This window comes from Pezoporus flaviventris, unplaced genomic scaffold (genome assembly GCF_033815535.1).
Source record: "Pezoporus flaviventris isolate CSIRO_AGI_PZ_B2104156 unplaced genomic scaffold, CSIRO_AGI_Pfla_v1 ptg000029l, whole genome shotgun sequence".
Taxonomy (NCBI): domain Eukaryota; kingdom Metazoa; phylum Chordata; class Aves; order Psittaciformes; family Psittacidae; genus Pezoporus; species Pezoporus flaviventris.
In genome coordinates this window covers 19,148,910-19,168,912 of record NW_026892577.1, presented here as the reverse complement: position 1 = coordinate 19,168,912, position 20,003 = coordinate 19,148,910, and the positions used below count along the sequence as shown (strand labels likewise).

Sequence of the window (20,003 nt, the reverse complement as noted above, 5' to 3'; positions counted from 1 at the left end):
GTCAGAAAACTTGCCCTGAAACTGTGGATTGAACATTCTCAACAGAAGTCGCCACCAGAAAAGGTCCCTGCTTGGTGTATCATATCCCACCTGGCAGCACCTTAATGCACATTCATCCCCACAGACAGCTTCAACTGTATCAACCACCCCCCCAGACAGTATCTCCAGTATTTCTCACTGGGGAGGGTGCAGAAGAGCCTGTGGCACAGCAAGCCCAGGCAAGGCAGCATTTTCTGAGCTGCACTTAACTCTCTGCAGGAGAGGTTGAGACAAGTCAAAGCCTGGTACAGGGAAGAACCATGGGGCAGGTACTCCCACTTCCATAGCCACAACAGCTCCCGTGAGAAGCATGCCTCTGAGGGCCAGCAAACAACTTGCTGCAGCTGGAAGCCCACCAGATGCTTACCTGAGGCCAGCTGTCACAGGAGAGCACAACCAGCACCTGCTGTCAGCCTAATTCTGTTTGGGCTTTGTGCCTTGGTTTGCTGCTTGTTTGGGAGCCAGGCAGGTAGAAGAGATTAGTCTAGCAGCCCACCAGCACTCACCTGGAACAGGAGGGAACCCTGCAAGATGCTGGGGAACCCTTGAGGCTGCTGCAAAGCAGCAAGACCTTACAAAGACATTACAGCAGTGCAAGAGGATGAAACAAAGAAAATGTGACAATTCAATAAATATAAGCTTTTATTAAGATAGAAAATAGTAAAACTCATGTTAAAATAGACTCCTGCTTTTGGACTGCTCATAAAAGCCTAAGCCTCACTTTTACCTGCCAGTGCCCACCCAGGATCATGACCCCTAAGCAACGAGCAACACATTTTTGTGCTAACAGCCTCATAGCTCCCTCCTCCCCAGTGACAGTGAAAAACTACAGTAGCAGATGGAGCTGTGCCCTGGCAGGCAGGCAGGCAAGGACTCTCTGTGGGATTATTAGGACAACATGGCTCATGCCCTTGTGCAATCAAGGATCCTGTTTGAAGCCAGCAGTTTTAGGGAAGCAGTGGACAAGGGGGGTAAGGGTGGGCAGGAGGAAAAAAAAAAAACAAAAACACAGCAGCAGATAATGGCAGCTGTTCCAAGACAGCTAGGAAGGCAGCAAATAAACCTGCTAAAAAGGCCACAGGCCCCAACTGCCTCTGGCCTACTCTTTGCCAAATACCACTGCATGTCCACTGAACATGCTCTGGCCTTGCTCCCCTCTTCCTTCAGTGACACACCATATGACCCTGAAGGAGACTAGCAGACACTGCCAAGTTAAAACTCTGTGTAGCTTACGCAGTTACAGGAAACACCCTGCACCTCTTTCTTCCATGGCCAGCCCAGTGTGAGTGAGTGACTGTGCAGTCTGGACCATCATGTGCTCCCCTTCTCCTCACCAGAAAGGGCCAGGGGCAAAAGTAAAGTAGAAAGCAGAGGCCACAGGACAGCAAAGTCAGATGGGAGATACTTGTGCACCATTGCCAGCACAGGAGCACTCTGGACTCCCAAGTCTTGCCTGCCTACAGCAAGCAAGCTCACTCCAGTCCCTCATACACAGCCTTCCGTAGCTCAATCGAGAACATCTCCTCCCAGGGCCTGCGGATCCACTCCACCAGGTCTGCCAGCAGCTCAGGGCACTCTGTGCGGATGTGCCAAGTGCTCTCCACCTTCAGAACCTGGGAGAGATGAGAAAGAGTGAGGAGAATGAGCAAGGCCTAGCCTGAAAGGCGCTCATCAGCCCTGAGCTGCTATTCCCCAGTGCAGCTGCAAGCTCCTTCCAAAGTGACATTCTCCATCTCTGCCACCAGCTATGGAAATGTCCCTGCATGACTTTTGTACACAGGAGTTCGCTGTGCTCCCCTGCCTCTGTGGTGCAAGGCCCTAGGTTAGGATGGAAGATAACAGCCCCAAGTTACTTCTGGCAGGAACAGGACTGGAGCACAATCCAGCCCCCAGCATCTTGTGTGCCCCATGATCCACTCCCAGTTACCTCATCGTAAAGCATCAGCTTGATGTCACAAGGACAGAGACGATACGTTATGACATTGCTAATACTGCTGATAGGCTGCTTCTCCTTCAACTGAATGTTGCTCCTAGGAGATGTTTCTGCCCTGTGGTCTCCATCCAAGCAGGGCTGCACCTGCCACTGGTGATTCTCCTCCAGCAGAAACAGCATGCTTCGGGTGCTCAGCAGAGTCACAGGGAAAGCAGATGCCCCTAAAAGGTTACAAGGGAATAGGAGATACTTTGCTGAGAGCCTGAGTCACCACAAAACCAGCTTTGCTTTCCAATCCTCCCCTAGGGAAATCCTTTTCAGCAACAGTAACTGGGTGAACAGCCTTATCCAGCTTCCTGACTGAAGAGGGGGAGAAGGGTAGCTAAATGCGGCTGGCTTTGACCAGCTTATCCAAGTAGCTGCTTGGGCTTATCCAAGCTCATTGCAGGAGCATGTATGTGAAAGACCATCACCCAGGAAGACTTGTCCAGCCTGTGTCCTCATGTAAGGCAGGAAAAGACACTTGAGTCTTTTGACCTCTTAAACGATACTTTATTACTCCTTAAAAGCCAGCAGTTCTGGGCAGCTAAAAGGCTGCCTTTTTTTGTCCTGAATTTGTCTGGCTGCAGATACGTGATGGCTGGAACAGAGAGCACACACATAAAGTTTAATACGAAGTTGAGATGTGTCATGACAGGAAGCAATGCAGTTTTTTCGGGAGTATAAACATCCAGTTGATTTCAGTGGATGCAAATGAAGGCACTAGAACTAGGGAATAAGTCAGATGCACACAAACAGGGAGCTACTAGCAGAACTGGCTGAGGTCACAGGGGATCACAACCCGCTATAGCAACATGTTGCTTTTCTCATCACATCTCACTCTGGGGAATTAGTAGGAATATCAGAAATGGGATGTTTAACTAGTTCTGTCTACTTGGCAATGAGGCATCAGCTGGAACTGCATGCGGTTTTGGGCACCATACTCAAAAAAAGAAGAAAACTATAGAGGAAGAAAAACACACTAAGCTCTTCCAAAGGCTCTTTGTTCAGCTTCAGGAGAGAAATAAGCATACTTCCCACAGATTCCTTCTGGTTCTCATTCTCTGGTACCTCCCCAATAGCCAATGGCAAACAAGGGTGCAAAAGTGGTAACAAACTGGTCAGAATGTGATTAACAGCTAGGTTGATTTTTTTCAGTCTCCCAGGCTAAGAGGACAATGGAATTGTTCACTGAATACTCAAATCCCAGGTTTAACACATCTGGTCCTCAGCAAGCCCTGGAACAGAACTTGATGGGCTCCAGCAGGCTGCTGCTGTCCTACTTCCTTGGGTTCTGGACACCTGCTTCTGTTTTTCCAAACAGAGAAGCCTTTCAGCTCCCAACACAAGCCAGCTGTGTGTATGACTCTTCAAGCTTTCCCTCAGATGAGGGCAACGATCCAGCCCTTAGATAATCTCGAGCTTCTTAGAAGCTGTTCTGAGTTGTCACCAAACCTGGTGTGCAAGACCAGCTGCTCCCTAGAGCCAGGACTTCCATGCAGAAAAGGGCCGGGAGACTCAACAGACATGCAGGAAGAAGCATGCTGCTATCCTAACACATCACAACACTAAAAAGAGCCTTCATCCATGCCCCTGCCCCATCTCACTGCTGGACCAATGTCCCAGCTCTTTTCCAACAGAATGTACAGTAAAAAAAGCAAGCATGTAAGCAGACAGCACAAGGTGGGGGACACCTGAACACTGAGATCTCCTGTACCTTGTATCAGGTAGGCCAGTAGGTAGAAGAAACAAGTGTCATTTGCAGCTGCAGAATTTGTGGTCTTGGAGTCCAGCAGAGGCCTGGAGGAAATACAACAGTGGGCCAATCAAGGGAGCACTGTTTCCAGTCTAGGCTTACTGTGAGCCAGCTACTGTTCCTTGTCCCATTAGGGAAGAGAGGGACCCGTCTCTTCCAGATGTTGTACAACTCCTTTCTTCTATTCTTCCTACCACCTTGACAGATAGGAACCAAATGCTTCTTGCAAGGCAAGAAAGAAAAGCTTCCCCCTTTCCCTCCCTCCATTATATTATGCTCAGGCTCCTCCAGGAGAGCTGAAGTTGCCCTGCTTGGCTCAGTCCATGACACCCTGCTTGCTCACCCCCTGAGCAGCAGGCACCTGAGCCAGCTGCCTTAAAACTGTGCTGTAGGCTTGGTGCCTCCTCCTGTGCTGCCCTGTTTAGAGTACTATGCTACCCAGGCACTGCTGGACAAGCAGACGTTCTCTTGTGTCCAAAACCACAACCTCTCAAAGGCTGTTCTTACCATAGCCAATGATGTGGATTCATTTCCACAGTGGTGATTTCCTTCACCTTACTCCTGCGTTTAGCAGGCATCTCTTGCAGGAGATCTAAAGAGGGGGAGAAGGTAGATATCTTTTATTGCAAGCCCAAGGGCAGTACATAATAGCTCAGGATGGTTCTCTAGTTTACAGAGAGGCACTGGAAGTTATGATGCCAGTGGGGTTCTCCCCAAACATTTTTCTGAGCTGGCAAGAAGTAAATTTCCAACACAAACAAACTACAGCTCTCCTGGCAGCTCTCCCATGAGCCAATCTTCCAAATCCTCTTCCCACTCTGTGCCCCCGCTATAGCTTTGCTCTTACATGTTAGGGTCTGCAGGAACTGGTCACAGCAGCTCTGGCTCCGTATCAGCAGATTGTAGGAGGCTTTGGGGTTCTCAAACTCCATTCGCAAGCTCTGGTGGCAGAGTCCCACTTCCAGATGGGAAATATCAGACAGGTAGTGAGAATCATTCTTCTTCAGCCAGTCTGCAGGTTGTCCCCTAATCACAGAGCACAGTCCTCAGCTGCAGCAGGCTATCCTATCTCCTCTCCCACATCATATTGCAGCAGGTTTGCCAGAATAACCTTTGCATGTCCCCACACCTCTAGGGTAAGGCTAGCACAGGCTGGCACTACCCAACACTCACAGCCTTGCTGCAGGGTTCACTTGCCACCATTTGCCTCACCTGATAGCCCCAGTGACTTCCAGCACATAAATCTTGATATCAGAGGCAACCAGGATTGAGAGGAACTCTTCTTGTCGGCCAAACTTCACCATGACCACCTAGAGTACAGAGAGGGTGAGTCACAGCACTGGCCTGCCCCTTGCCAGCCCACCCTTGGAAAGGACTGACTCAAACACACTTCATCTCTCTTCACACCCCACAGTCTCTGCGATGCCACTCCAATGCAGAACTTGCAGGGTGGCACAAAGGACAGCCAAGGAGCTGTAAGAGTGGTGCTCCAGGAGCTCACCTTAAGGAAGCACTGGAACTCCTCGGAGTTCTCCTCAAAAACTTCCATATCCAAGTACAGCTTCAGGCGATGATCCACTGAACGGAAGTCCCTCATGTTCAGGATGCCATTTACAGCTGAGGAGGGCAAAGGGAAGGACTGACACTCCACCCACTGACCAGGTGCTGCCCCGGCACGCAGCCTGGCACCAGGGCAGCAGTGTCACCCCCTCTGCACGCCTATTTCCATTAAGTCTCTCCTCTATAAAAAGGCCCAAATCCAGGGATTTCCAGGCACCAGATCTAAATGTGGGGACATGAGGGGACCCTATCACTCCAAAACCTGCTTTTACAGATATACAAAGCTTTGTTATAACCCCTGTTCAACCTTTGCTCAACTGTTCAGTCGCAGGAGGACATCGCTCTGCTGTCAGATTTGGCAGGCAGACAGTTCTTAATCACAAAGCCAAAAAGACATTTCTAAGTTCAGCTGGCGTCAGCTCAGGTCAGCTGTTTGAACCCTGACTTTGACTGGGGTAAAGATGAAGGGGACTAAGGAAGAGAGCAATAAAACTGATTAAGAACACAATTAGGTTTGTCATGCAATTGTATGATCAAATAATTTATACAATAGCCACAGTCCTGCCTGAGAGCACGTACTTCCCAGCGGAGCCTGCTCCCCACCAACTACACTCATCAACTTCTCCTCAGCAGGAACCTTTACATGGGCTCAGTTTTTAATTGGAATCTTGTAATTTGTCCTGAAACAAGAGATTGCTTTATTTCTCACACTTCAAGTGTATGAGACTGAACCTGGCAGACCTAAACACTGATTCTACACTAACTCCTCTTCAGAGGCACGGCAGTCTTGAAAGGCTGGGGGAGATCTCTACAGATCAAGAAGCTGATGGTTTTGCAAATCAGGATTAGACTGCAGTTGCAGTAGAGTCACTTGGTGAGCTGGACCAGATAACCTCCGTAGCTCCTTTCCAATTTAAGTTATTCTATAAAGCAGAAGTTGATGCCCAAGCAAAGGCAGTCTGATATATCAGAAATCCAAGGTCCTTCCCAAAATGGATTTGCGAACCTCCTACTAACTGCTGTCTTGCGCAATAGTCCTCACACAGCCAGCACACAATCTCTGCTTTGGAAAGGCTTTACCATCTGAAGCTCACAAAAACCACTGAGGAGAGCACAAGTAACCATAGATCCACTAACCATCTCTTCCTATAAAAACACCAGCCTCACAATGTACTTAGGCAGGAGAATAAATGCAGAGGAATTCTGCATATTATTCTCCAAAGGTAATGCTCCAGTTGGCAGCTCACTGGTGCCACAGGAAGCCAGTGTATTTGTAAGTGAGCAGTGCAGCTCCTGGAACAAGACCTTATTACTCAGAGTCTGAGCAATACTTAGGGATGTGGAGCTGACTCAGTTTTCCCTACCTTCAGGCATGAAGAAAGAACAGAATTGGGAATAAAAAACTCTGCTCACAAGACCCATGGTCAGTGCTGCTCATGCTTGACGACACCTCCCCCCCTTCCCCCTTTCCCATTAAACTGGAGGCAGTGCACCCTGCAAGCACCAGTGATAAAGCCCAACACCAAACTGTGCACACCCCTAAACCCAGCACAGTTACATACTCACAGGGACTGAGATTCCATGTTTCCTCACATTCAGAGTTCAAAGAGAGCTGGGAAGGAGTAGGCCCACGAGAAACACCGTAATGGTAGCTCCCCATCAAGCTGCCCCCATAGGTGTCTGTGTGGCTGAAGGACAAGTACTGGCTCTTCATGCCCAGCTCCTTCTTCCCGCAGCCACCATCTGAACTGCGGGAGCTGGAATGGACAGTGCTGTCGTGCTCGCTGCTCAGCTCCGGGGTCCTGGTGCTGTTGTTGGTGTCAATCTCTAAGCTGTCCTCCCCACCGATGTAGAACTTCCCACTCTCACTGGCCAGGGCAGGTGCTTCCTCTGGGCCGTCCTGCTGGCTGCCTCCCTCCAGGATGGAGTCTGACAGGTCCTCATTCATGCTATTGGGACCAGGTGGCAAAGGTGTGCTGGAGCATACCTCTGAAGGCAGGATGACCACGTGGTCACTGGAACAACTGGGACAGACTATGGATGCACCAGCTGCTGCAGCATCTGTAGGAGGTTGTCAGGGACAAACTAAAACCAGAACAACTCTCCCAACAAGATTTTACTTTTATATATATATATATATATATATTTAATCTGCCAACCAGAAACCATCCCTTTCAAAGCAAACAATAGTTACAGTCCAGCTTGAGCAGCTGGTTGAGCAACTCTGCTCAGAATCATATCCTACACACATTCCCTCACAAACCAATGAGGGATTCTGGCTCAGTACCAATATTCACCTGAAACAGCTTTGGTCAGTTTTAGGGTAACCGGTGCATGCTGTACTTGCAATCAAAACTACATCAGGGCTTTGGCTCATGACTTTCCTCCACTTCATGTGCACAAGTGCTCACATATTCCTTGAAGCCCAAGTTCATGACCAGCCTTTCTCAGCCACCTTACACCAGCTTAGTTTATCTTTCAGCCAACCAAACCACAAGCTTGTCATGTCCCTTCTCCAGATGTTTTCATTTTCCTGACCCCAATTCCCGATGCTCCCTTTAACTACATCACAGCAGACTCCCAGCTGGATTTTGGGACTCCCATTACCCTGGTGCAGGGGGAGAAAGTGTCCCAGGGTGGAGGAAAATACTGCAGCAAGGATGACACTTCTGCTCTAACTGCAGTCCTTTAATCCCAGGATACTTAGTCGAACTAGCAGCATCTTCTGACCTAAGACTGGGCGCTCTCCACTCCAAATATAAACTGAACTTTGAAAAATTCAGCAATCAGATGATGTCCAGTCAGCACTAACCACATCTCAGCTAGAATAACCAAATTTAGTTTCAGACACCCAGAGAAAAATGGGAAAGAGTACAAAGGAGACCAGCAATAAAAACTGGATTGTATGAGATATTGACTGACAAGCACATAATCTAGGGATTTGAATTTATTTAGTCTGGAGGACAGAAGACAGGACTAGTCATGGGGGGAGAATAATGGCCCCCAAGTACAGAAAAAAACAAACAAAACCCACCACCAAAAAAAAAGAAAAAAGAAAAAAGAGGAGTGAATCATTCCCTATAAAGAAAGCAAGAGTGGGCTTAAGATTACAGCCAGGGAGATTTAGGTTAGGGTTCCAGTTGGTTTTCTGATGTCCAACAGCTAAAGTTTTACTTGAAATACTGGAACTGATTTCCCTAGAAGGCTCTGTTAGCAAAAGCCCTTTAGAACAAGTTAGTCTCTTTGGCAGAACTGGCCACAGTTTCAACAGGACAAGAGACAACAATGTTTAAAGCTTCTCCCAGACTTCGGGTTTCTGTGGACCTCCTTGCACTTTCCAGTACCCCTATATTCTCCCAGACTGCAGGACATGCACAACAGATGTGCTGTTTGCTTAACCTTAAAACAGTGGCTTATTCCTGCAAGTGAACAAGGGAGGCTCTTCCCTGTTCAAGTGGGCCAAGTGAGAGTATAATAGGTTTTAATTCCAGTACAGCCAAGTTATCACCCTGTCCTATACATTTTGTGCTCTACACCACAGCTGCCATCCTCGCAGTCTGCCTGGACATCAGCAAGCATTCTTTTTCTGGGCACTACATCCTACCTTGATGTGAGGCAAGTAGGGTCTCCAGGATTTTAGCATCTTCAACATCTGAAGGACAGGAACCTTGATGCCAGGAAACCAGGGACTGCAAAAACTCCTGCTTGCATTTTAGGCACTGGAGCTTTGTGGAGCCCTTCTCCTGGTCCTGATTTCGCTGGTTCTCCTCAACAGCTGGGGACAACACTTCAAGGACACACTAAAAGTAAATGCACAGAGAAAAGAGTGCTAGCAGGCAGCTATAACCATCCTAATGAAAGCAAGCCTTTGACATCAGTAAGTCTCCTCACATGCCTCATTACAGCATTTTAGAGTGCAAAGGGCACAAGGCAATTTCCCAGCTAACCGAGTACAACGGCCAGTCTGTGCAAGACTTGCCAAGGGTACAGAGCTTCACTGCAGAAGACCAGATAAACTGTTTTTGCAGGTCTGTGCCTTGTAGCTACATAGTGATGGGCTCTCCCTGGAACTCTGGTCTCAAAGGTCCCATCTATTTGTGCCTTTTAACAACTTGTTTAAATGTACTTAAACAACAGTAGCTTGAGAAAAATAGTTGGGTTTGAGACGAGAGTCCCTAAAGCTGCTGTGCAGACCACAGCTGCCATAACTCTCACTGTCCAGAGGGCTGAGTACAGGCTAGTGTATCACTCAGCACTCAGGAAACATGCACATGCACAACAAGCAACGATCACTAACTTGACTACTAATTTTTCTCCCCGAGAGCATCATTTATGCTCCAGGAGCTCCACAGCTAATGGCCATACTCACAGGGCCTTCTGCAGGTCATACATGCAGCAGAAGAAAACCTGAGCTAACAAGCCAGACATGAGCTGCCACAGGGCAGTGGATGCACACATATTCTCAGAACAGGGGCCCTGTGCTGGCTGGAAGAATTCAGTGTGTCCTCTAGTAACACTGCTGCCCTCCCCAGGCTTCCCCCTCTACCTTCCCTACCTGCAGGCATTGCTCTGGGCAGTCCTCAAGCACCACATACTTGCGCTTCTGCCGGTCCTTGCGAATGTAGCTGAAATGCAATGTGAGGATAGGGAAAACTCGCTCCAGGTCCTGCAGGAGACAGCAAACACCAGCTCTAGAAAGAGGTTGTAGTTCCAGTATACAGACATCTGTTTGAACTGGCTGAAACATAACCATACATGCCCTTAATTTAGTAGGGCCTGAGTAGCCCACCACAGCTTATAGCATTTGGGAGCTCAGTAAAATGGGCATAAACAAACCAATAAATAAATAAATAAGTAAGTAATAAAGTTTACTAGTGCTAAGAATAAAGCATTTCAAACAAAGCCCCCTTTCACAGAGGTATTTCAGAAGATCATCAAGCCACAAACATTCAAGACATACAAAGGCAGGAAGAAAAAAACGAACTGGAAGCTTTTGAGGAAAACAGTATTAAAAGAGGCAGCATGTGAACATGTCCATGTGCACATTGAATGTTACAATCCTACCACAAGGAAGAAGAGATTTCTCCTTTCATCGGAACCACAAAAACTAAATAGATGCTAAAGAATGCACCTAGAGCAAACGGAAAACTGAGCTACCAGTAGCTTTCTAAACATCACACTAGGCTTAGTGCTGTACTGTCTAAGAAAAAGTGCAATCCACAGTCCTCCAAGACTATGGTTATATCCCAGTGACGAATAAATGGGAAAGAGGTCTACATTTCATTTAGACTCCTCTTGATAAGTCTCTCAATCCTGCACAAGTCCAGAGGTTGTCTTTTTTAATCCACCTTTGGAACAGAATTGATGCTGGCTATGCTGCATTATCACAGGTACTTTAAGCAATACAGATGCATTGGGTAGAAGAGAAGCTCAATCAATCAGGCTTTGCACAAGCCAGGAAAAGACTTGCAGGGTACTTTGACAGAAGCCCAAATCCATAATGCTGGCTCACACAGGGAGTAAAATGCCAAAGGCTCACACAGACAGAACTCACCATCCTCTTCCAGCTTATCTCTGAGGTCTCCACCTTCTGCAGGCATTTCAGCTCCAGCTTGTGGAGGACTCTGGCAGCCTTCAGTTCCACCTCAATCACATGCTTAGCTGTGACTCGCAGGAAGATCCACTCTGGCTCTGGGTCCCCTTCACCTTCTATTTGGCTCACCAACACTGGCTGGCAAAGGTCCACTGTCAAACAAGACACAGTACAGGTTAGCACACACAGCAGGCTTCAGGACTGCTTGGCCTAAGTCCTTAGAGTTCCCACTGTACCTCATGATAAAGCTTCAGGGATGTCACATTTGATCCATCTATTCTGTCATCACCCAAGCCCTCAAACATAGCAGTGAAAGAACCAGTTTACCTTCTGGTTTATCCTCTTCTTCATCCCCAAGCATTAGCTCATCTGCCTCCTCTTCTCTCTGTTCTCCTTCCACAGGCTCATCTAGCTGTTCCTTATGCTCTTCCTCCTTCTCAGTGCCACCCAAAGGGGGAGAAGATTCTTTCTGGGATACTTGGGATTTTCCTTGCTCTGGGTCAGAGCTCTCATTCTGCAAGTCCATTGCAGGAGGTCTGCCTGTGATCTCATCTGCAGAGTGACTACGGCAGATGACAGGTACTTGGTCATGCTCCTCCAGGTGTCTCTTGTATTGCAGCCAGTCAACACCAAAGCGAGCTCTGAAGCTGTCCAAACGCTTCATCTCCTTCTGATGCTGTAGAACCAGGCCTTCAGAGAAAAAATTTGTGAAGTATGAAAACAGCCACCATGCCAGAGCACTCCTTTATGGGCAGCTCAATTGCTGTGTTACTGAGGAAGAAGCCAAGCCTCACCAGCAGAGAGAGATAAAGCCTGGGGCTCATGTTCTGTGTCACTGGGCTCTGAAATGCTTGCTCTGCGCACTTTGACTTTTCCCTGAAACAAATGGGATAAGAATAGTTGGAGGCTCCAGAACAACCAAAATGTCATCTGATGAAGGGCTCTGCCAAGGGTTCATAGCTGTTACAGTGCAGAAGTACACCATGAAACATTTATCACAGTATAACAAGATTGACATTAAGCCCAGCCCCTTCCTAACACACAGCACTACTGTCAGAACAAGACAGCAGCTCACTGCACTGGGCTTCCACATCAAGGCAGCCCCTTCACCGAACATGCCAACTGCATGGTTAAGAAACTGTCTCACTCCCAGACCTTGCTTTTCTTCCGAGGGAGCCTCACTGCCACATTCTCTGCTGGGGACTGACTGTCACTGAAGTCTGCAGCACAGGAACTGTCCAGAGCACTGCGGTCCAGCGTGGTCTTCTCTGAGGTAGAAGTGTGGATGGACTGTGACACACTTAGCACAAGTCTTGGAAGGTGCTAAAGCCAAAAGAAGAGAATGCTTCCTGCTGAGTGCAAAGGGAAGACACAATAACCAAGCCACAACTCAGGCGACAGCATTCCTGCCCCTCACCCCAAACTTTCCCCATTGACTGGATTCTAATTTAACTCAATCTCAGCATTTCTTAAAAACAGCAGATGGAAAACTAATAACTGTTTGTTTTGCTGACAGGTAATTCAAGTGTCAAGTACCAGATAGTACCTAAAGAGGAAACAGGCAAGGCTCCAAGTTCTGCAAGGCTACATATGAAAAATCAGTTACCATGGCCAGTCCCAACAATTACAAGCAATCAGCATGGACTGAGCCAAAATGGACTACATCAAAGAGTCAAGGCAGCCCATACAGATTTAATGGGACACGTGACAGTGCAAAAACCTGTCAGAGTTCCCACTCCCAAAGACAGTAAGATCAGTTTACAGCAATTATACTTACCATTAGGTCCGAGGAAGAGAGTGGCTCCCCATCCAAGAGGAACTGTAATTAGAGATGCACTTGCAGTCAGATTCCTTTTGGCTGGCACATACTCAGGACAACATCTGCTGACTCATATTCCCCTTCAGGACACCCTAGGATTGAGGTCCCTGGCACAAAACTGCAAAGACTACCAGAAACAATCCTGTTCCCTCCTATCAATCACTTTTTTAGTTGTAGCTACTTGATCTAATAGCATATGAGGTCAGAAGGGACCACTGTGTTTCATGTTTACAGACTTTACGACTCACAGAAACATATCCAAGTTTGCAGAAGCAATAAAATATATTTTTGTACAACAACTTACAAATTGTTTTGAGTGGTACTCACTTCCATCTCAAAGCTTTTTCCCTACTTCTAGCCTGAGTCTACCTAGCTTCCAAGTAACTTAAAGGCTTGTGAAATCTTGTTCCAAGATGCAGACTGAAGACAACGAGTCCAGCCATTTGACATTAATACGAAGGGAGATCAGCTCTGGAACACTTCTGACCTTTAGCAAGCAAGTTTACTTTGTTAAACTGCCAGAACACTGTCTTTGGTGGCTTCTTTACTTAAAATAAGATTACCAAGAACTGACCTAAGCACCAGAGTGCAAGGTAAACAGTGATGACAGCTAGCTGAAAGCAGAGTGATGGGGAGAAAGAAAAAGATGGCCACAGCTGCCAAAGGAGTATGTAATTAGGTAAAGTGGGCCAGGATAGTGAGTGCCCTTCTTTGCAAAGTCCAGCTATATAGTCACTATCTGACAGGAACAGAGTACAGTTCTGGGACCATCAGCAAGCAAAACTGATGAAGTAAAAAGATGTATAAAGATCTGAGGTCTTGCAAACCTGAGATCAGCGTTCAACTTTGTCTGCCCTGGCCAGCATACCACATAAAAAACACCAAATAATCCCATTCCAAACAAAAAAAAAACAAAACAGAACAACCACTACTGTTACACCACTGGAATAAATTTTCATGTTTATGAAATTCTTTCCCTTCATTTTCCCTCAAGTGTCAGAACACCCTACACGTTCAACAGCAGGGACAGAAGGCACGTGGCTAATACTCACATTGGAGGAGGCTGCCCGGGGGGACAGATGTACAAGGGTTGCAGATCGGTGGTTCTGATGGAACCATAATGGGTTTCCTTCTAAATGTAGCTAGATAGAGGGAAAAAGAGAAATTGTCATGAGAAGCAATATTCTATACCCCGACCTAATCTGCCTGCAGGCTCCAGGCTTTCTCTTTGCCTCAGGAAATATTCTTGCAGCGGAACAGTGATCAAGCCGGGGAGGACTAAGCTTTTACAATGCTTCCTGAAATTTGTTTAACAAACACAGATGGAAATTAAAGTACTTCCTACTCATGCCCCTGAATCATTAGCTTTTTCAGTACTGACTGAGAAGTGTTGAGAGAACAGTCCTCTGCAGGCTGTCTTCCCTCACAAGCACTATACTGACAGCAGTTACCCTCCTTCAGACTTCTCCTAACACAAAAAATCCACAGAGGATTAGGGGAGGATCTTTACTGAACTTGACAGTGTAAAACTGTAAAGGGGGAGCAAGAAGGTAGGGATCAATATACGGAAAAAGTTTAGCTTGAGCAGGGGTCACCCAAAATGAAGACTGAAGTGGGTCTCTCAAGGCTCCCCCATAAGCTTCCCACATTAAATTAAATGCTCAAGAGTTGAACTGATCTTTCAAAACTCTCTTCTTACCACACAATTTCCACCTTGCACCCCCTGACCATAACCTACCAACCTATCAGGCTTTGTGCTTACTTTTTTTACATAGTGCAGGGTGGACAATGGTGCCAGCTGGGCATGTTCCAGCAGCAGGTTATAGGCCACATCCAGGTGCTGCAGATTCACCAGCTGTTCAACCCCTGCAAACAAAACAGGAAGCCATCAGCATGCTAGAAGATATAACTTAAGAACCTCCCACCTACCCCTTTTCCCCAGAATTGAACTCTAGTAAAAATAGCTGTGCCCAAGTTCTCAAGTTTGGTTCCTCCTGAAGGAAGAGAGAAAGGTCTCAAATTCAGAAATGCTCCTCCTTTGTGGGCTCACCATTAATGCTGTCAAGCTCATTGTTGCGCAGGATCAGAGTCACCAGCTTGGATCTGCTGAAGATGCCAAGGTTTGGCACCTTGGACAGGAAGTTATAAGCCAGATTGAGGTACTCTAGTTCTGTAAGGGTCTGTTCAGAGAGAAGAGCAGCACTGGATCAATTGGGACCTTGGTTCAAAGCTTGACACTGAACTCAAGACAGGGCACTAACCCCTACCATTTCTTCCATCCCACCAAAGTCACCCAACAAGTGACTATTTCTGCAGCAAGATTCTGATGTTCACATTTGGAATGGTTTGTCTAGGTGTGCTCATCAGGTTCCAGCTGCTTTACAAAATTTGCTAGGAGCAGCTTTCTCCCTCCTCATCAACTTCAATGGAGTACAGGAAGAGACTGAACCCCCTGCGCCTCACCAAAAGGACTAAATTACCAAAAGAAGCCCTTTCTTACCTGTGCAAGGATGCTGCTGAATGATACATTGTGAGCCCCTCCAACTCCATGAAAAGCTGTTTCAGAGCTTCTCTTAAAAGAAGCAGATCTAGCCCAGAAGAGCAGGGATTTCACTGCCATTCCCCAGAGACACAGATGCTACCATGATGGGCTACCACCTTTCTAAAATAACTGACAGGAGATTTCTGAGAGCGAGAAGGAAATGCTACAGGCAGTCTGAACAAACCAAACAGCAGTTTCTACAGCCCCATGCCAGCTGCATGATTCCCACCTGCTGTACAGATTACAGTGAAGTCTTGGCCACAGTGGAGTGCACACTGCATGGGTGACTGTATGTACAGTGTATGCTGTATGTATTGTATTTATCACTCAGGCATGCTGGAGTGCCAAGTGATATATACAACTAAGTCTTCTGTCTTACAACAGGTGAGGAACGCTGCCTTCTCTGCCTCAATAGCACAGACGCTGAACACACAGGGCCATAGTTTCAAGGCTGCAAGTACTAGCTCTAAATCACATGCCTGCTGGTCCACATCTTTAATTTCTTTTGTTATACTTCACCTAGCAGAAACATGGTCAATGAGTACAGCACTTTAGCAGTGTCCTCTCCATTCAAGGAAACTCTGCTGCTCAGCCCAAGATACTCACCATTAAATAGTGCTCACAATCCTGGACCTTGTTGTGACTCAAATCCAAAACTCTCAGAGCATTCAGCAATTGCTGGAGGATGAAAAGATACTAGATCAGATCCTACAGATGTCTCCACTGAAGCATGGAAACCTTGTCCTGATGGGAGTGGCCAGCAAAATTAACACTTCCCACTCCCTCCCACCCAGACCTAGCAGTATCAGTAAAGGAGTGCCCAGTTCTTGGCTGTGATTATCTCCTCTCTTCCCCTCAGTCACACAGGAAGGATGCCCCACTCACCAGTGAGTCATCCAAGGCAGTGATAGAGTTATAGCTGAAGTTCACAGTCTGCAATTCCAACCATGGGAGAGCACAGCTCAGATCACCACCACATGCTGAAATGATTTCCTAGGAAGAAAGGAAGAGCCATTCCTTGATGAGTTACAGTAACAGCAGATGAACACAGGAAAACAGCTAGTCTGGAACACAGCTGACATATTGTGCTTTACAGACCCTGCCTTGCCTAGAGTGTCAATTACTTTAATGTCACTAGTTCAAGTATTTGGAGGTGGTGGGAATTCCACTGCTAGATACTTAGAAAGAAGGGGAGATGCTTTTGCTTCCTACATTCAAGTGGCAACAGTTAACACATTACAATTCATAGGCTCTGAACACTTACACACAAAAATTCATGCCAGCAAAACCTTTTCCAGACTTGCATAAAAGCAGAAGATACACAAACCCTGACCAAATAATTTGTGCTCTGGCAGACAAAAGCTCTCAAAGCACTCCCTACCAGCAGCTCCTGTTTCCCAGCAGGCAGCTGCTTCTGTGCCACAGACAGAAGCCCAAGTTTCACAGCTAGCACAGCCCACACTACTCAGTTCTCCACGCCTGGAGCTTGCCTCCATGTCTCAGAAACCTGCTGGGCACCAGCGCGTACAAGACACTGGGGCACAGCATTCTCTCTGACAATCAGCTCTAATTTTATGCTGCTTTGGTACAATGAAACAAGCCTTGATCAGCTGCTGGCCTCTGAATGTAGAAACAGCCAGACATAAAGAATGGTCAGGCCTAGCTGATAAAAAAATTGGTCAGAGCTAGGAATCCTTAAGCACATAAAAAGGAGACTACAGTGCATACATGTATCCAGTCAGGAAATATTTCAACATTGTTTGAGTCAGGAGTAGAACCCCTGAGAAGAAAAAAGAGAAAAAGCCATGTACAACATGGATTGATAAGATGGTTAACACTGCCTCTTACATCTCCCCTGTGAGAAGGGCTGTAGGATCAAGACAGCCTTTCTGCTGCAATTTTCCTCACAATTTGTGTAGCTACACTCACCTCCAGTGTACTGATACATTTGCAACAGGTTAGAGATTCCAGCTGAGAATAGACAAATCGCAGTCCTCGGAGACAGTGCGGAGGGACAGATCTCAACTGCAACAGTCATGAGAAAGTAAGGACAACGTACATCAAAATATTACAGTGTAAGAGCAGCAGTCCACCTCTGCAAGGGATCTCCCATTTCCCTGCTGGAGCCCTCCCTCCCTAGCACTCCAGCTTTTGCTCATACTCAAGCTTCACCCTGAGCAAGTGTTGCCAGAGTTTAGACTTAGCCTTCTAGGGAGGCCAGAAAAGCCAACCCATCTTATAGGAGTAGAGACATTCTGCAACAACAAAACTAAGTCGGTAAGACTCAAAGCCAGTTCTACCTCCAGTACTTACTTCCAGATGCCGGAGGGACTTAAAAGGGAAGATCTTCACAGCCGATTGCAAAATACAGTTCGGAACATGAACAAGCTAGAGAAATCAGAAAATAAGTCTCACCTCAAGCTCAATTTGTGCTGCAATACTCCCCTCCTGATGCACTGACTGCAGCACCTTAAACAGATGCACCCCCCCTCCAGCTCAGGTGTTCACTAACAAGCTCGCTCCTGGTGCTGGTATCAGGACTGTCTCGCGGCCCCATAGTGCAAAAGGGCTCAATGAGAAAAGCATGTTAGGTAGCACAAGACCACCATAGAACTCCTTTTCTTCTCCCCTACCCATTAGGCTTCACCACTTTCAGAACCAAAGGGATTCCTCACCAGCCCCTGCTAATAAATCTAATAAGTAAAGACAACTCTTAACTGCCTGAGCTATGTTCATCGAGCAATTGAGCTAAACTAGAACACTGGTGGGAGGTGTGCATATGCATTTCACTAGAACAGGCCAAATAAGGCAAATCACAAGCAGATACAATGGAAAACAGAGCTGGTCTGCAAGACATTGTTAGCATTAGACTGAAGTACCTGCAAACCTCCTCTTTGCATAATGTAGTGGAGAATTGCACCACAGGGTAGCTAGGCTGTGTTTATGTTCAAAGCAGCTTATTAAATTCAGCTTCTTATGCTTTCTATAGAGAGTGCATAAACAGTATTTAAGACAAAGCAAGTAACGTAGTAGTTAACACTTCCACTGCAGACAGCAGAGCACAAATGGAGAGACCATCTCTGCCAGCTACATCCACATTCACACAGAAGTGACTCATCAGATGCAGAACAGACATCCCAAGGCCTCATCACTGCAGCCACTTCCACAGTTACAGCTCTGGTGGGGATGAATCACTGCCCACTGCCTGACAGCCCTAATGCAACATGTTGAAGAGGACCATTTGTAGGGGAAGCTCTCCTGCCAAGAGACCTGTGTTTCTCCACAGGCTCTGGGGCCCCCTCCAGTCTTTACCCCCAGCACACCGCTACAAAACGTTCCCAGCAACATTCAGGTAATCTTTCCAATCTGTCTCATAAGGAAAGCACCTTTAAAGACATCACATGATGTAGCAGTGAGCCACAACATCTCCTGAGCACTGCTGTGTAACCTAAGAACAGCTGCTAATTCCCCTTCCCTTTTTAGGCCCATTTCACCTCTGCTACCCTCCTAGCACCAAGTACAGCCTCATAACACACACCACCTTTCAAAAAGCCCTCTGAAGAATCCCTAGCACTGTACCTTTATCTTTATTACAGACTTCTTAAAATTAACAAGGACATGTTACTAGCAATGTCCCATGCTGCAAAACAGATCAACCAGAACTACTGCCCAGGCAGGAGCATGTAAAACTCAGAAATAAACGGCAGAAGTTATGGGTGTATACAACACGCAGCTGCTCTGCTAGAATAACCTGGCGCTGCTGCCTCGCACAGATCAATCATCACTCAGGGAGCACTCAGCTGCCAGATACTGCCTGAATTGCTCAAGCATTTCAGGAAACAATTATTTTCCCAACAATGTCAACACATTACCAAGGTCAGAAGGTAATTAACTCCTGCTGTCCCTGTTTTCAACTCTGAAAAGCTATCAGTTGAGTTGCATGGCTGATCCTAGGTGAAGCAGGTACACATTGAACTACAATTCCATGCAATAGCCCTGCAAGAGCTACCCGACCCACGGAAGGTGAGATCAATGGGAACCAAAGGAGGCCACTCTGAAGCAGACAAGTTGTGTCTGCCACCTCTGCTGCTAGGCCCTGCAATGCCCCAGCCCCTCACGTCCGCGGCAACGACAGGTACAGACCTTCAGGGAGTGAGTCTTCTGCAGGACGTCAAAGAGGAACTGGGCCTGGAGAATGGCGGTGGTCTCGGCCGGGTGCGAGGGCAGGGCCACGAAGCCCCGGTTCTGGTTGCGGGAGCCCAGGTGCTGCTCGAAGACCTGTGTGAGGTGCTGCAGAGTGGGGGTGAGGAGCGTCAGCGTGCTGGACCCATCCAGGACGAGGTCCCCTGCAGGGAAAGGGAAGGACGGCATGGGCCGTGAGTGCTGCTGCCCCGGCATCGGGGCCTTCACACCGGCCCGGCCCGACCCGCGGCTGCCACCACTCACCCGCTTCCTGCAGCAGTCGCGCCAGGCCGCACACCAGCGTCTCCGTCTCCGCCATCTGCAGCGGGGGAGAGGCCGAGGCGGCGGAGCCGAGGTGAGCTCGGACCGGCACAACCCGGACCGGACCGGACCAGCCCGACCCGCACCGCCACCGGCCTCTCGCACTTCCGTGTTACCACCGAGACGCGCTCTTCCGCCGCACTAGCGAGGTGGCCTCCGCAGCTAGAGCGCCGCCACTTACATCCGGTTGCCATGGAGCCCGCCCCAGCGTCCCCCTCC

The 20,003-nt window shown here is 47.7% G+C and overlaps 1 protein-coding gene across 2 annotated transcripts; it reads right to left on the bottom strand.

Moving 5' to 3' along the window:
* Nucleotides 1-663: 663 nt before the first annotated feature.
* On the bottom strand, nucleotides 664-19,970 carry STK11IP (serine/threonine kinase 11 interacting protein). 2 transcript variants are annotated; one of them, XM_061459454.1, is made up of 24 exons: nucleotides 19,728-19,970; nucleotides 19,425-19,627; nucleotides 17,595-17,669; nucleotides 17,211-17,306; nucleotides 16,167-16,274; nucleotides 15,888-15,959; nucleotides 14,790-14,919; nucleotides 14,502-14,605; nucleotides 13,792-13,881; nucleotides 12,698-12,739; nucleotides 12,076-12,243; nucleotides 11,715-11,796; nucleotides 11,248-11,610; nucleotides 10,882-11,072; nucleotides 9,883-9,993; nucleotides 8,932-9,127; nucleotides 6,894-7,388; nucleotides 5,269-5,384; nucleotides 4,980-5,077; nucleotides 4,615-4,793; nucleotides 4,275-4,359; nucleotides 3,729-3,811; nucleotides 1,967-2,193; nucleotides 664-1,652 (listed from the first exon to the last, which is right to left on the bottom strand). In XM_061459454.1, the coding sequence occupies exons 1-24, from the start codon at nucleotides 19,780-19,782 to the stop codon at nucleotides 1,512-1,514; spliced, it is 3,510 nt and encodes a 1,169-aa protein (XP_061315438.1). In that variant the 5' UTR covers nucleotides 19,783-19,970; the 3' UTR covers nucleotides 664-1,511. The 2 variants fall into 2 exon arrangements, with proteins under 2 accessions (XP_061315438.1, XP_061315439.1); XM_061459455.1 differs by lacking the exon at nucleotides 15,888-15,959.
* Nucleotides 19,971-20,003: the final 33 nt, after the last annotated feature.

Excerpts from the sequence above, each read along its gene's own strand:
- STK11IP (XM_061459454.1), bottom strand. The coding sequence starts at position 19,782 with ATGGCGGAGACGGAGACGCTGGTGTGCGGCCTGGCGCGACTGCTGCAG. Across the intron at positions 17,670-19,424 it reads AGAAGACTCACTCCCTGAAG|CTTGTTCATGTTCCGAACTG; the intron begins GTCTGTACCTGT and ends TGATTTCTCTAG. Across the intron at positions 9,994-10,881 it reads AGATAAGCTGGAAGAGGATG|GACCTGGAGCGAGTTTTCCC; the intron begins GTGAGTTCTGTC and ends TGTCTCCTGCAG.